This window comes from Pinus tabuliformis, chromosome 3_2 (assembly GCF_031772625.1).
Source record: "Pinus tabuliformis cultivar Carrire ecotype Pingquan chromosome 3_2, CPIR1, whole genome shotgun sequence".
NCBI lineage: Eukaryota > Viridiplantae > Streptophyta > Pinopsida > Pinales > Pinaceae > Pinus > Pinus tabuliformis.
In genome coordinates this window covers 108152468-108168486 of record NC_142302.1, presented here as the reverse complement: position 1 = coordinate 108168486, position 16019 = coordinate 108152468, and the positions used below count along the sequence as shown (strand labels likewise).

General features: G+C 32.1%; 1 protein-coding gene across 1 annotated transcript; it reads left to right on the top strand.

The window, feature by feature from the left end:
* The first annotated feature begins 7067 nt into the window (after window positions 1–7067).
* On the top strand, window positions 7068–15440 carry LOC149180070 (FT-interacting protein 3-like). The gene is made up of 2 exons (XM_089413755.1): window positions 7068–7480; window positions 13568–15440. The coding sequence occupies exons 1-2, from the start codon at window positions 7068–7070 to the stop codon at window positions 15165–15167; spliced, it is 2013 nt and encodes a 670-aa protein (XP_089269881.1). The 3' UTR covers window positions 15168–15440.
* Window positions 15441–16019: the final 579 nt, after the last annotated feature.

Genomic DNA, 16019 nt, shown 5'->3' with positions numbered 1-16019 from the left:
TTTTTTGGATCTCGATATTGAAATTATTGTGTCTATATAATTTCATATTTTCAATGTTTGAAATTTGGTCATGTGGTAGACCTATGAATTTTCTTTTCATTGCCACAAGTTAGACCAATATTGGATTCTTCAATATAGAGTTATGTCATATCTCCCACGATGACCTGATTATGGACTGATTTAGTAGTGTGAAGTTGTACGAGATTCCACGTGTCACTGTTTCAACATTTGACCCTAAAATTTCTACAAAAACAACTATAGTCCATGCGCTTTCATCCAACTTTTACAGAATTCAAGTCTGATTCATGAAACGAAAGTTATGATTATTTTCCCTAGGTCACTTTTTTGATATGGAATTCTGCATCCTGCAAAAATCCTAACTTCCACGGATGATATATTTGAAAATATAGTGAACCAAGACCTGAAATTTGTACACGAAGTTCAACAAGATTTTGGCTCCATGTGTTAGAAATTTCAGCTTCTGAAGCCTCGTAGGAAAAAAGTTATAGAAAAAATTCTAAGATGGTCTTTTTGAATAAGCAAAACACTAGAATCCAAAACTCTGATACCAAATCTTATGCAACTAGCTCACAGGAAAGATAGATCAACGACTTAAAAATTATCCTCTTCAAAGGGGAAACCTTATTTACATTACATAAATGAACAATTATTGGATGATTCAAATGATAATACCTCCTTGGTATATATAGGAGCCTAAGGGATCACAATATAATCAGAGCCTACGTAACAATAATAATGTAAGGGCACAACAATAATAATAGTGGGCTTCTCTGGGGCACAACAATGACAATATTGTTATAGAATCATATTTCCATAAACCAAGGGCTTCTAAGTCCTTAAAAGTGTTGTTTCATTCCCTAAAGGAACAAGGTCATCTGATTACATCATCTCCCAGAAGTTCTCCACAGAAAACTGCTCAGAACTAGTCAAAACTGGACCATACAGGTTGCTCAGTGCTAAAGGTGCGATGCATCTCACCTGCCTAGTGTAAAAGGTGTGATGCATACTGGAAAGCCCTTATGTAGGGTGCGATGGGTGAGAATGGACAAATGGCAGAGACAATTTGCGAGGTGGATGATCATGGAATCTTCCAAAAACTTCTCCTGTGACACTTGCCTCTCTGAATTTGCCCAGGGATGAGTAAGAGATCATCAATATCCAAGTGGAATCAAGAACTATCAGAGAGAAGACACTAATCAGATTCCCAGAAGCTGACTCACCTCCCTGCAATCATCTATATATGGATCCCTCATCCCAGAGATCTAGAGGTTGGAATTTTGTATCTTGTAAGGAAGTGTTGTTGGTTTCTTGGTGGAATATCATAGTGTTGGGTGATCTAAGCTTTTCATGAGGTGAAGAAGGGCTTTCATGCTGGGAGGATGATGCTGGGTCAGATCAATGGGTTGTAATCCTCTCTTCTAATCTTTATATCAATAAAGCTATTCAAGTTTTCCTCCACATTCTTGTATGTCTGACAATATATGCATTTGTGTGGTCAATATATATCTACTCCTATATTGCTTATGATTGTAGATCTCTGCACTTTGAAGGTATTATGCTGCTTTGACTTTACAGGTACTCTTTGAAGTGGAGTGGTCAAGGGAGAAGCGGCAAAGACCTGTCGGTGAGGAGAAGGAACAAGCAAAGAACTGAGCGAAAGATCGAGGTTGGTATTCCTTGATCCTCTCCTATCTACTTCTCATAAAGGAAAACAAAAGTAACTTTAATATGTTTGTTTCTAAGATAGCTACCCATCTTAGTGGGACTAGCAGCTCTGCATAGACACTAGGTTTCCCGATAACAAACATGGGGGATACATGGGCACAACAATAACAATAAGGGGCTACACTAATCACAATAAGGGGAATACACTAGTATTATAGAGACCTAACAAAATAATATTTCAATATCTTCACATAAAACTTCTACCTAATAATATCTAGACTTTTATGAAACAATTATTGTGTGGATATTATATGAAAATGTTGAATAATATAGGGATTTTTTCTTACATTTTATATTGGGTAGCAATAATGTGTGCAAAAAATCCCATGGTTATGAAACAAGTAATAAGACCATTGATGGAAAATCAATTATATATATAATACCTTCTAACATTGTTCAACCAGCTACACTTAATAGGCTTCTCCTAGTCACAATCTACGTATATTTTTATTCAGAGAGGCATAAATTCCATTTATAATGCCTCAACATGTCATAGACATCAAGCAAAAATTGTTGGAATCGGAAGATGTGGGACTTGGAAAGAGGGAATCAAACACTAAGTTGAATTTGAAGCTTGTAAAATATAAAGATTCAAATTTCATGACATTTATTTATAGTAAGTATATGACAAATAGTTTTCACCCCATAATAATGAATTTAATGTTGTATAGGTTAGGATATACACCATTGGGTTTAAATTGTGTATATCCTAGTGTATACCCCAAGTTATATAGCATTGAATGCACTAATGTGGGGTACATATTGTTTGTCACAAGTATATAGGGCTCAGATGGGCATTTATAATGAGAATGTTTTGTATTTAAGATGTAAACATTCCACATTTCATGATACATATTTATGATTATGGAAATTCGAAAGGTTTATGGACAATTGTTTATGGTAAGTATATTTTTTTAACCTATTGTGTGTAAATCATAAAAAATGTCCCAACACTTTATGGAGATCATCATCCATCCATCACATCATCTTTAAAAGGGATTGTAAAGTCTCAAGCATTGGAGGACCACATAGGGCACCAACAATAGGTTAAATTATTGAAAGACAACTTGGTTATATAAAAATTAGGATGAAATAACAAGTAGATCAAATTTAGAGTGAAAGGGAACTCGTAATGGGGGATTGAGTATTTGTGAGAAAACAACCATATAAACATATGTACCTAAAGCAATAAAAGAAGGACAATAAATTAGCATCGAGATATTATGGCACGTACAAGGTGTTGCAAAGGATTGGAAGTATGACTTACCAAATGGATTTTTCTTCATCTCCACGTATTAATCTAGTATTTCATGTTTCTTGCTTAAATAAGGCATTTGATAACAAGATCCCAATCCAAACTATTTTACCAAAGATTAATGAAGAAGGTAAAATCATTCTAGAGCAAAAAAAAACTAGAAACAAATATTAAGTAGTTGATAAATTGAGTAATTACCAACAACATCATCAAATGAAAGAACTGCCAATGGAAGAGGTGACATGGCAAGATGAGTTTTTCACGTAGAAACTTTGTCAATTAATCAAGCATTGGGAAAAATAATTGTTTGAAGGTGAGGGGCATGTTAAGCCCTATATAAGCCATATGTTAACCCTCAAAGCATTTATTAATCCCTAAATATTGGGTTATTACATTTCTATTATTATAGTTTTATATCGGCTAAAACCTTTTATTGTATTAATTCATGATAATTGTACCATTTGTCTCATATATATTCTAAGGAGACTTATTCCTAGGATCATCAGATGTTGTCATACAAATTTGAAATTTTGTAGCGAAATCCATAATTTGATTGATCCAATTTGCTTAATGTTTTTTAAACTTTTTGAATGACAACATCCAAGAGTTCCTTTATTAAGGCTTGTAAGTTAAGTAGGATCCCCATAACTTAAAGGTTGGGTTCAGTAGAATCCATGTCGGTCCATGATCAGTTATACAAAGAGGAAGCACAATTTTTAATTGCTTCTAGCATTGAGTTTTATCCCACCCAATCATGGAGCTAAAGGATTCATAAAATGTTTGCAGACAATACAAAATTTCTCCATTGAGGTATGATCTTTTACGATTGTGATAAAGGAGTCATCGACAAGATTCCATTTAATCGTCTAAGTCAAATTTGATTTAGGATGGGGGATCCATTTGCATGAGTTGTTTTTAGAATCCAAAACGTTATTAAGCTTCACCTTGCCCATGACCTACCTTATACAATTATTATTATTATATTTTGCTAAGATTGACCTTGTCAATAAGGGTTAGTTGTGTGGGACCATAAGCACTTTGGGGGAAAGCAACCTAATACTTGATATAGGTATAAATAAACCCTATCTTGTGTGCATTGCACATCTTCTAGTCATTCTTTATAAAAGTGATTTAGCATATAAGATTTATCCTATAAGCACCACAAATTACGATGATGTTTTGTTCTTTATTTTTATCTCTTGATAGTGCACTAGTGCTTAAAATTATGCTTCTCTCTATATCACACTAGTGTTGTTTCATATTTTCTTTACAACATTTGAGTTGGTTCCATTACTCCACAATTCAAACAATATCTGGTAGAGCATCTTGGCTAAACGGAACTATATTCGTTCAGTACACTCTCCACAAAATGAGAATAATCACTAAGAAAAAGGTAAAATCTAGTAATGTGCGTGTAAACTAAAGGGCTTCTAGATTTCTTAAGACTTCCTCAATATCCAATGTAAAAAGGCTTCCTAAGATATAAAAATATAAAAATTGGTGATTTTACTAGTTGTCTCTCGAACATCTCAGAGCCTATATCACATATTTTTATTTAAATATCTAGTGCATGCCTATTTTAATTTATCCCACAAAAAAATGATGCAAATGTTACAATCAATTGAACCTGAATTCCTAGAAATATTGTTCAATTCGCGACAATAATGAGTGGCCTTTTGAAGTTTTTGTTAAAATATCATCCTTTTCGAAATGGTTGGGGTTATTGTAACAAGGCCTATTTATAGGTTAAGAATAGCTATGGTAAAGTAGGGTAAATCCCATGTTTTTTTTATTGTATATACTTTGATCTCATATATATATATATATATATATATATAATGAAGTGTTTTGATATTTATCATGGGTTAAAGTATATCTATTATCAGTCATTTGATTTATATAATTGTGTTATTATATAGATTTAATACATTATATAAAACTGTATAATAATATAAAGATACTTTCCTACAACATCATATAAACTATAATATTGTGTACTGTGGTATTCATAACTATGAAACAAATAATAAAATTAATAATTAGAAGTTAATTATACAAAACAAAAAATAAATAAAAAATATATATTCTTCCACCAACTCTTCTTCTTAGTAGACTTCTACTTCTAATTCACAAACGCATGATTTCCATTAGTAATGCCTAGACAAGCAATATTTTTGGACTTGGAAGGTTAAATTGACTCAAGATTCCAAGTATCATGATGAAGTTATATGGTACGTATAGGAAAATAAGATACATTTACTAGAGTGTATTAAATGTGGTATAGTTTGGGATATATGTTATTGAATTTAAATTGTGTATATTTTGATATATATCTTAATTTAGATAGTATTAAATGCATTGTCTAGAGATGTATGTTATTTGTCATAAGTATATAGGGTTTAAGATGAGCATTTATGCTAAATATGTTTTGTAAATATTCTACATTTTATGATAGATATTTATAATTATGATAAGTGGAAATATTTTGAAACACTTATTTATGGTAAGTTGATTGTTTGAACCTATTAAGTTTATGTGGGGTTTCATTTTATGATATTAATGATTTAAATCTCATAAAAAAGAGTTGAAGATAAAAACTATTTATAAGAATAAAAATTATATTGTCAAAAAATTTTATAGATTAAATAAAAGTATTAAATATAAAAATAATTTTACTTTTAACATAAATCTATAATAAAATTATATGTTTAAAAATTAATGTTTAACAATCACTACTACTAAAAATAAAACTAAATTAATTTGAAATGAACTTAAGTTTATTTCTTGGAATTATATAATAATTTAATTTAAAATTTATCATTTTAATTAAAATAAATTGGAATTATATAATAATTTCATTTAAAATTTATCATTTTAATTAAAATAAATTTGTATAATTAAAAGATGGTACGTACTTGAAACAAGTATTACACATTTTAAAAAATAATTTAATTAAGTTTAAAGATTACAAATGGTTAAAAATAATCGAGTTAAACTTAAAAGGAAAAAATAAAACTAAATTAATTCGGAATGACTTCAAACTTTTTTAAAAATAATCTAATTAAACTTTTTGAAAATAAACTAATTAAACTGATGGGTAAAAAAAACAAAACTAAATTAATTTGGAATGAACTCAAACGCTTTTAAATAGATATTTTTTCAAATTATATAATATTTTAATTTAGAATCATAATTTTGATTAATATAAACTTAAATTATAAAAATTAATTTTTATTTTGTGGGTTTTGAAAATTTAATACAGAAACAAAACTGGTATCCAATAATAAACCTGTCACTTAGATATTTATATAAAATTACTTTTATTCAAAATTGGGAGTTAACACAATTTCTATGCTTTCCACTCCATTCCACTCCACTCCAGAAGTCTCAAGCGTGCGTGCATGGCCACCAAGGAAACACTTTGAGTTCAACCAAACAATCTAAACTATTACAAATCCAACAATAAAAGAAAACTATATTATGATCACCAAATTTATATTTATATATAAACAAACGCTGCAAAATCTATTATTGCATGGTTAATGCAGTGATGTTATTGTATTTAAGCACCTGAAACCTCAACAAAAAATACATATTCAATTCACACATTTTTCTGCATTCTTCAATTCAAGCAGTGGTGTTATTATCTATCTACCTGATTTGCAGTGGTATTATTATCTATCTAACATCAGGTATTCTCAGTATTTTCCAATTCAAATAATAATATTATTATCAATCTTTTCAGGTTAAACCTATTTAATTGGAGATTCAAATATTTCTAACTTCTTCTTGATTTATTTATTTTAATTGGAATAGTATTAATCTAATGCTGAGGTTTATTATCTATATATTAATACTGAACTTAGTTGCATTAAAGGTTTAAAAAATAAAATATTTGCAGATTTGATGAACACCTGACAACTAATTAGCAACTTCAAATTCTTTTAATCCTAAATTGCTGAAATGGATGAATGAATGAATGGCTTACTAGTATTTTGTTGTTTTGATTTGACAGATTGGTCATTGTTTGGAACAAAAATAAAATATGACGAGAACGAAGACGAAAATGGTGAAAATAGAGAACCTATGTGCAAGGCAGTCGTGTTTTTCAAAGAGAAGAGGTGGAATTATGAAGAAATCATTTGAACTGTTTGTTCTCTGTGAAGCACAGATTGGGGTTATTATCTTCTCTGAGGTGGGACATCCTATTGTCTTTGGATCCCCCAACATGCATTCTTTAATGAACAGGTATTTGGCCCCCACAGATGGTTCCAAAGCCTTGATTGGAGATTACCCACAAGATAATGATGAAATGCAAAAGAAATTTGATCCCTGCAATACGTTGGTGAATGAAGTGAAGAAACAAAGGAAGATTATCATAAGTTGTCAGAACGCCCAAAGCGGTGAAGGCCTGCAAAGAATTAATGATTGGTCTAAGAAATTGGATGTATCCTCCCTCCACGTTTTTGAGCTACCGAGGTTTAAAGACACCTTGCAAAGGCTCGACTCCATAATCCAATGCCTCACTACCCAAAAGCTCAATACTCCTGCAAACAACATGAGCCTTGAACATCCTTCTATGGTGCCTACAAATCCTTGTATGGATCAATCTCTACCACCCCAGGATCAGTCTGAGTTTCCTTCTATGGATCAGTCTCTGCCACCTTAGGTTCAGTTTGATTTCCCTTATATGGATCAATATGTGCCACCCCATGATCAGTTTGTGAAATCCCAGCAGTCTCAAAACCCTTATATGGATCCATCTTTGTAGCCCAAGTGTTCATTCCCTGATTTCATGATAGATATTTATGATTATGAAAAGTGGAAAGGTTTAGGGAAAATTGTTTATGGTAAGTATATTTTTTGAACCTATTGTGTGTAAATTATAAAAAATGTCCAAAACCTTTATGGATATCATCATCCATCCATCACAACATCTTTGAAAGGGATTGTAAAGGCTCAACCATTGGAGGACCACATAGGGCACCAACAATAGATTCTTAAATGATTGAAAGACAACTTGGTTATATAAAAATTAGGGTGAAATAACAAGTAGGTCAACTTTAGAGTGAAAGGGAATTTGTATGACTTACCAATTGGATTTTTCTCCATCTCCACGTATTAATCTAGTCTTCCATGTTTCTTGCTTGAATAAGGTATTTGATAACAAGATTCCAATCCAAAATATTTTACCAAAGATTAATGAATAAGGGAAAATCATACTGGAGCAAAAAAAATTCTAGAAACAGATATTAAGTAGTTGATAAATTGAGTAATTACCAAGCACATCATCAAATGAAAGAAGTTAGAACTGCCAATGGAAGAGGTGACATCGCAAGATGAGTTTTCATTAAGGGAATTGTAAGGTCTAAAATGGTTTTCCTAAGGAAATTATAAAATGATAGTGGAAACAGTAAAAGAAGGTTAGATTACATCATCAAATTTTAGAGGGAAAAAAAGAAAAAACTACTTTATTCAACTCGTATTTTCAACTTATCTCCCTATGGGTTTAATCAAATTTCGAGAAGGAACACTCATTGAATGCATAATTTGATTTTTCATCCAAGGAGTACCCATGTTGCATACTTCTGATGGACCCACGCTACACAAAAATGAAAGATAGATGAAAAACCTTATTACAATCATGTTTTTTCATGTATTTTTCATTTTCCGTGTAGCAAGGTCCATCGAAAGTATGCAACATGGGTACTCCTTGGATGAGGAATTAAATTTTGTATCTAAAGTAGTGTAAAAACCAAGCATATATAAGTTCATTCTTTAAAACACAAGCTACTTTAAAATTCATTTATATAAAATAGTGTGTAACAACTATATATGTGTTATTACACTTAACCTATAATGGTAAAATTATAAAACTATAGTGAGGATATTCATACAAATTTGAAATTTTGTAGAAAAATCCATAATTTGATTCATCCAATTTTCTTAATATTTTTCTACTCTTTGAATGACAACATCCAAGAGTTCCTTTATTAAGGCTTGTAAGTTAAATAGGATCCCTAAAACCTAAAGACTAGGTTAAGTAGAATCCAAGTCGGTCCATGATTAGTTATACAAAGAGGAAGCACAATTTCTAATTGCTTATAGCATTGAGTTTTATCCCATCCAATCATGGAGTTGAAGGATTCATAAAATGTTTGTAGACAATACAAAATTTCTCCATTGAGGTATGATCTTTTACGATTGTGATAAACGAGTCATCGACAAGATTCCATTTAACCATCTAAGTCACATTCAATTTAGGATGGGGGATCCATTTGCATGAGTTTTTTTTAGAATCAAAAACGTTATTAAGCTTCACCTTGCCCATGACCTACCTTATACAATTATTATTATTATATTTTGCTAAGATTAACCTTGTCAATAAGGGTTAGTTGTGTGGGACCATAAGCACTTTGGGGGAAAGCAACCTAATACTTGAGATAGGTATAAATAAACCCTATCTTGTTTTCATTTCACATCTTCTGGTCATTCTTTATAAAAGTGATTTAGCATATAAGATTTATCCTATAAGCACCACAAACTACGATGATGTTTTGTTCTTTATTTTTATCTCTCGATAGTGCACTAGTGCTTAAAATTATGCTTCTCTCTATATCACACTAGTGTTGTTTCATATTTTCTTTATTACAACATTTGAGTTGGTTCCATTACTCCACAGTTCAAACAAGATCTGGTAGAGCATCTTGGCTAAATGGAAATACATTCGTTGGGCACACTCTCCACAAAATGAGAATAATCACTAAGAAAAAGGTAAATTCTAGTAATGTGCATGTAAACTAAAGGGCTTCTAGGTTTCTTAAGACTTCCTCAATTTCCAATGTAAAAAGTGTTCCTAAGATATAAAAATATCAAAATTGGTGATTTTACTAGTTGTCTCTCGAACATCTCAGAGCCTATATCACATATTTTTATTTAAATATCTAGTGCATGCCTATTTTAATTTATCCCACAAAAAAATGATGCAAATGTTACAATCAATTGAACCTGAATTCCTAGAAATATTGTTCAGTTCACAACAATAATGAGCAACCCATGGAAGAGTCTTATAACATCAATGTGAATAAATTTATTTAAAAAAAAAAACGGATAAATAGATTCTACAATATAAAGTTTTATGGAAAACTAAAAATACATAAGTTTATTCTTCAAAACAATGGTTATCTGAAAATTAATTTATGTAAAACACTACACAATAATTAGATGTATATTGTTGCACTTAACACTTAACATTGAGGAAGTAGGTACCAATTTGAATTTTTGCAATGAAAAGCATAATTTGAGTGATGCAGTTTGCTTGTTTATTTTTCCGCTCTTTGAATGACAACATCCCATAGTTCCTTTGTAGAGGCTTATAAGGTAAATACAATCTCCCAAAACTTAAAGGTTGGGTTAGGTAAAATTTAAGTCCAAACATGACCAGCCATGCACAAGTGAAGCACAATTTTTCATTGCTTATAGCATTGAGTTTTATCTCAATAAATCATCAAGCACAAGGATACCCATAATATTTGAATACAATATAAAGTGTCTTTATTGAGCTATAATCTCTTAGGATTGTGAGAAATGCGACATCAAAAAAATTCCCTTTAAGGTCATCTAACTCGCACTCAATTTAGGAATTGTGATCAATTAGCATGAGTTGTTTTTAGAATTGAAAAAGTTAGCTCTTGGTGTTGAAATGTTGAAAATGGTGTAAGCTTCACCTTGGAGATGACCTACCTTGTACAATAATTATTATTAGGTTTGATTAAGATTGACCTTGTCAATAAGAATTAGGTATGAGCGACTTAAGATTTCTGAGAAAACGAACCTACTACTTGAGATGGGTATAAATAAACCCTACTTTTATTTGCATTGCACATCTTGTGATCTTTCTTTATTAAAACAATTTAACCTATAAACACCATGATCTATAACGATATTTTGTTTTTGTCTCATTTTTCTATAGTACACTGGTGCTTAAGATTATGCTTCTTAATAGTGCACTCGTGCTTAAAATTGTGCTTATGGAAGGTAAAGTAGTGCTTAAGATTGATGGATTTCTTGAATATTGAACCCCAGATGACAAATCCATTAAGAAAAGTCAAGAAGCTTGATTTAAATAGAAAGATGTGATATAAGATTTGAAGAGAAAATTATTAAACCACCAATTTTGACATTGTTAGATTTTAGGAAGCTTTTTAGGTTAGATTTGGAAGACATTTTAGGAAATCGTGAAGCTTTTTAGAATCTGTTTTTTGTTTATTAGTTATTTTCCTTTAATAAGTATGTATTCAATAAATTTTGTTACATTGATAGGTGTGTCTATTTTGGGTTAGAGTTTTTAGAATTTTAATTTAATTATCAATAATTATTAGGTGGATGATAAGAATTATTTTCTTAATAGTAGTCACATATCAACAGTTGAGTTTTATATCCAAAATAATTATGTAATTTATAGGCTTTTAATTATATTGGTTAATTTTAAAAAAATGTTCTTGCCCTTTCAATTAAGTTGATCAATTAAATATGAACAAATGCCATATGCCAAGGTGATTCTACAACTTCCCTTTCACTTGATTGATCACTATGAATTTGCTAATGGTATCGATGGAGAGCAATCCCAATTCACCAATTTTGTTTCTTTGTAATATATTTCTTTTCGAGTAATATATACCATTTTTTCTTTGAAAAAAAAAATGAACAAATATCATATGAAATGATTCATTGTTTTTCTTGGGTAATGGTATGGATGGAGAGCAATCCGAATTTACCAATTTTGTTTCTTTGTAATATATTTCTTTTCTAGTAATATATACTCTCTTTTTTCTTTGAGAAAAAAAATGAACAAATATCATAATCTTGTTTGTTTGTAATATATTTCTTTTCCAGTAATATATATCATTTTTTCTTTGAAAAGAAAGTGAACAAGTATCATATGAAATGAGTCATTGTTTTTCTTGGGTAATGGTATCGATGGAGAGCAATCCGAATTTACCAATTTTATTTCTTTGTAGTATATTTCCTTTCCAATAATATATACTATTTTTTTTTGGAAAAAAAAATGAACAAATATTATAATTTTGTTTCTTTGTAATATATTTCTTTTCGAGTAATATATACCATTTTTTTTCTTTGAAAAAAAAATGAACAAATATCATATGAAATGAGCCATTGTTTTTCTTGGGTAATGGTATCAATGGAGAGCAATCGGAATTTACCAATTTTGTTTCTTTGTAATATATTTCTTTTCCAGTAATATATACTATTTTTTTCTTTGAAAAAAAATGAACAAATATCTTAATTTTGTTTCTTTGTAATATGTTTCTTTTCGAGTAATATATACTATTTTTTTCTTTGAAAAAAATGAACAAATATCATAATTTTGTTTCTTTGTAATATGTTTCTTTTCGAGTAATATATACCATTTTTTTCTTTGAAAAGAACAAATATCATATGAAATGAGTCATTGTTTTTCTTGGGTAATGGTATCGATGGAGAGCAATCGGAATTTACCAATTTTGTTCCTTTGTAATATATTTCTTTTCCAGTAATATATACTATTTTTTCCTTTGAAAAAAAAATGAACAAATATCATATGAAATGAGTCATTGCTTTTTAGGTATGTGGTATTGATAAGACATGGTAATATAATGATTCCTATTTATAGGTTAAGAATCTCTATGATAAAGCGGGGTAAATCTCAATAATTAAAAATAACTTCCAACACATTTTTTTTAAATGTATCTATTCTTAAGTCATATTAATTCTTTTTATAATTATTAATAATAATAAATAAATAAATATAATATATATATATATATATATATATATATATATATATATATATATATATATATGATTTTATTTTATATTTTAGCAATGTGAGATGTATGATGAAGTGTTTTGGGGCTTATCATGGATTTAAGTGTCATTTAATTTATATGGCCAAATTACTATATAGATTTTTATAAACAAATTATGGCAAAACATCACATACAATTGTGAAAATGTATTCTTACAATGTAAAATAAGTTGTGTGCAGTGGTGATTATGGATATGAAACCAATAATAAAATCACTAAAGACAAATGAACAATTATACAACAAAGCTTGAAATATTCTTCTAACCAACTTTTTTTTATTAGTCTAGCAGTGCAGTTCCGCCATAATGTTTGGGCTATTGTATTTAAACACCTCATTCATCAGAAAAAATACATAATTCAATTTAGACAGTTGTTATATTATTATTTATCTAAAACTAGGTGTGTTTTTTTTGGTATTTTCCAATTTAGAGAGTAGTATTGTTATTTTATTTTATTACGCCGTAAGGCGTTTCCTTCTGAGATGAACTCCCCCAGATGCCTTTCTGTCTTAATGGTAGTCGTCGGATCTTTTGTTAGACGATTGAAATAAAATCAGCCGTCCAATTTAATAAGAAATATTTTAAAACATTAAGAAAACCGTTATCGAACCCGTCCTGACGCGTGGATATCAACGTTTGATGTAGAGGAGGGCGGGGATGTTGACGGAGGCGGGGACCTGCAGAGAAGCGTTAGTGCAGAGTTTTGTTAAGGAATATTACTCTGAACGCGGCACCATTCGAGGATCATTTGATTCTCACGGTCGAGAATCGTTTGGGGATATCTGAGGATGAAATTCTTGGGAGAGTAACGATTCCTGTGAATAACATAGACAAACGACTGGATGATAAGCCTGTGAATCCTCGATGGTTCAGACTTGACAACCCTGCTGTTGCTCCGGGGGAGGGAAAGTCGAAGAAGAAAGAAATGGAGTCCGCCAGTAGAATTTATCTGAGATTGTCTTTAGATGGGGGCTATCATGTGCTGGGCGAGCCTATTCACTACAGTGGCGATGTGAGGCCGACCGACGAGCGTCTCTGGAAGCCTAACATTGGTATTTTGCAGGTTGAGATCTTGCGCGCTCAGAACTTGCTTCCTACGAAGTGCAAAGATGGACGACACAGAATGGATGCTTACTGCGTTGCAAAATATGGACAGAAATGGGTTCGTACCAGGACTATGATTGATACCTTGAGTCCAAAATGGAATGTGCAATATACCTGGGAAGTTTATGATCCCTGTACAGTAATCACTGTTTGTGTTTTTGACGATTGCCATCTTCAAGGAGACGAAAAGTCTTCAGCATCCGTGAAAGATGTCGGGATCGGTAAGGTTCGAATCCGCCTTTCGACTCTCGAAACAGATCGCGTATACACGCATGCCTATCCTCTGTTGAGGTTTAATCCCTCAGGAGTCCTGAAGGTGGGCGAGCTTCATCTGGCTTTTCGTTTCTCCTGTTCGTCTCTGATGAACATGATGCTGATTTATACACAGACATTGCTGCCGAAGATGCATTATCTTTGTCCCCTTTCTCTAAGGCAGTTTGACCATTTGACATACCAGGCAATGCGGATAGTGGCAATGCAGCTGAGCCGAGCCGAGCCTCCTCTGAGGAGAGAAGTGGTGGAGTATATCATGGATGTGGATTCACATATGTGGAGCATGCGCCGCAGTAAGGCGGAATTCTTCCGCATAATGAATATCCTGGCTCCTCTCACAGCGGTAGGGCGATCGTTTAACGATATATGCCTCTGGAAAAACCCTGCAACCACCGTCCTGGTGCACATCCTCTTCATCCTCTTCTTGATTCTCATCTGGTACCCAGAGCTAATTCTTCCTACCGTCTTCCTCTGCATGTTCCTGATTGGCTTATGGCAATTTCGTTTCCGTCCACGGCACTCACTCGATATGGACACAAGCCTCTTCCAGGCCGGACTGGTTCATCCTGACGAAATCGGTGAAGAATTCGACACATTCCCCACTAGCAAAGCCTCTAACGTTGTGAGAATGCGATACGATCGAATCCGGGAGTTTGCTGGGCGAATACAGACCATGGCGGGGGATATGGCTACTAAAGTAGAAAGGCTTCAAAATCTTCTGAGGTGGAGCGATCCACGAGCGACTACCATATTTGTCATATTTTGCTTGATAGCTGCCACAGTTCTCTATACCACGCCCTTCCAAACTGCAGTGGTTTTTGTTCTGTATCTCCTGCGCCATCCGAGGTTCCGCCACGGGCTTCCTTCTGCTCCTCTCAATTTCTTCAGGAGATTGCCTGCTCGTACCGATAGTCTGTTGTAAAAATAGCTTGGTCTTTCATGTCTGCTGAAGCTAGACCTCTGTTCTTTTAATTTAGCTTTTGTTCTGCGAATATACTATTCTAGTTGTGTATGTTTCTTTAATTTACATTTCCATGTTATTTCTTAACCGATGTAATTGACGATCTATCTATGATTTTATAGCTGCAACAGTGCAGAATTACCAGCATTCCTGTTCCGAGACTATGTCATCAAGGCTTTTCTCCTTCAGCTAATCTAATGTATTGGCACTTCCTCATGTTGTGTAGTGGAGGAGCTTGTAAATTTTCTTATAATCTAATTTCCTTCTGGAACTGCTGGAGAGTTGATGCGCTGTATAGCCAACTGTACCATATTTTTCAACACAGAAAATGGATGCTATTTCAGCTGTGCTCTCTTTTCCCTACATTACAGCTCCAGCTTTGGATACTATATAGGAGCCACCCGTGCTTCTGCCATAGTCTCTTCAGAAGATAAACCAATATTATGTTTCTTAACTGGACTGACTGCATTAATAACAAGTTAATTTGGTGTGGGAACGTGGTTGAATCTGATCAATATCTGAAATTTTTGATCTTTTTTAGATTTGTGATCTAGAAGAAATGCTTATGCCACAAGATTAGTAACTCTTTATTTGGTTTTTAAGAGATTTAAATTTGTAACCACAGAGAAGATCCTTCCACCAGAGAGACCACCACAGGATTACCATAGTCTCGGTTTATTATCCAAAACTAAGAAGAAAGTGGAAGACCACCACAGGATTACCATAGTCTCTGTTTATTATTTAAAACTAAGAAGAAACAGTTGTAAATTAAGGTTCAAACAAAATAGTTCAATCATAAGAAGAAGCAGTTGT

What these genes read in the sequence shown, in the direction of transcription:
- LOC149180070 (XM_089413755.1), top strand. Translation starts at nt 7,068, where the DNA reads ATGGTGAAAATAGAGAACCTATGTGCAAGGCAGTCGTGTTTTTCAAAG. An exon ending in CACGTTTTTGAGCTACCGAG is followed by an intron (nt 7,481 to 13,567) that starts GTTTAAAGACAC and finishes GCGTTAGTGCAG; the next exon opens with AGTTTTGTTAAGGAATATTA.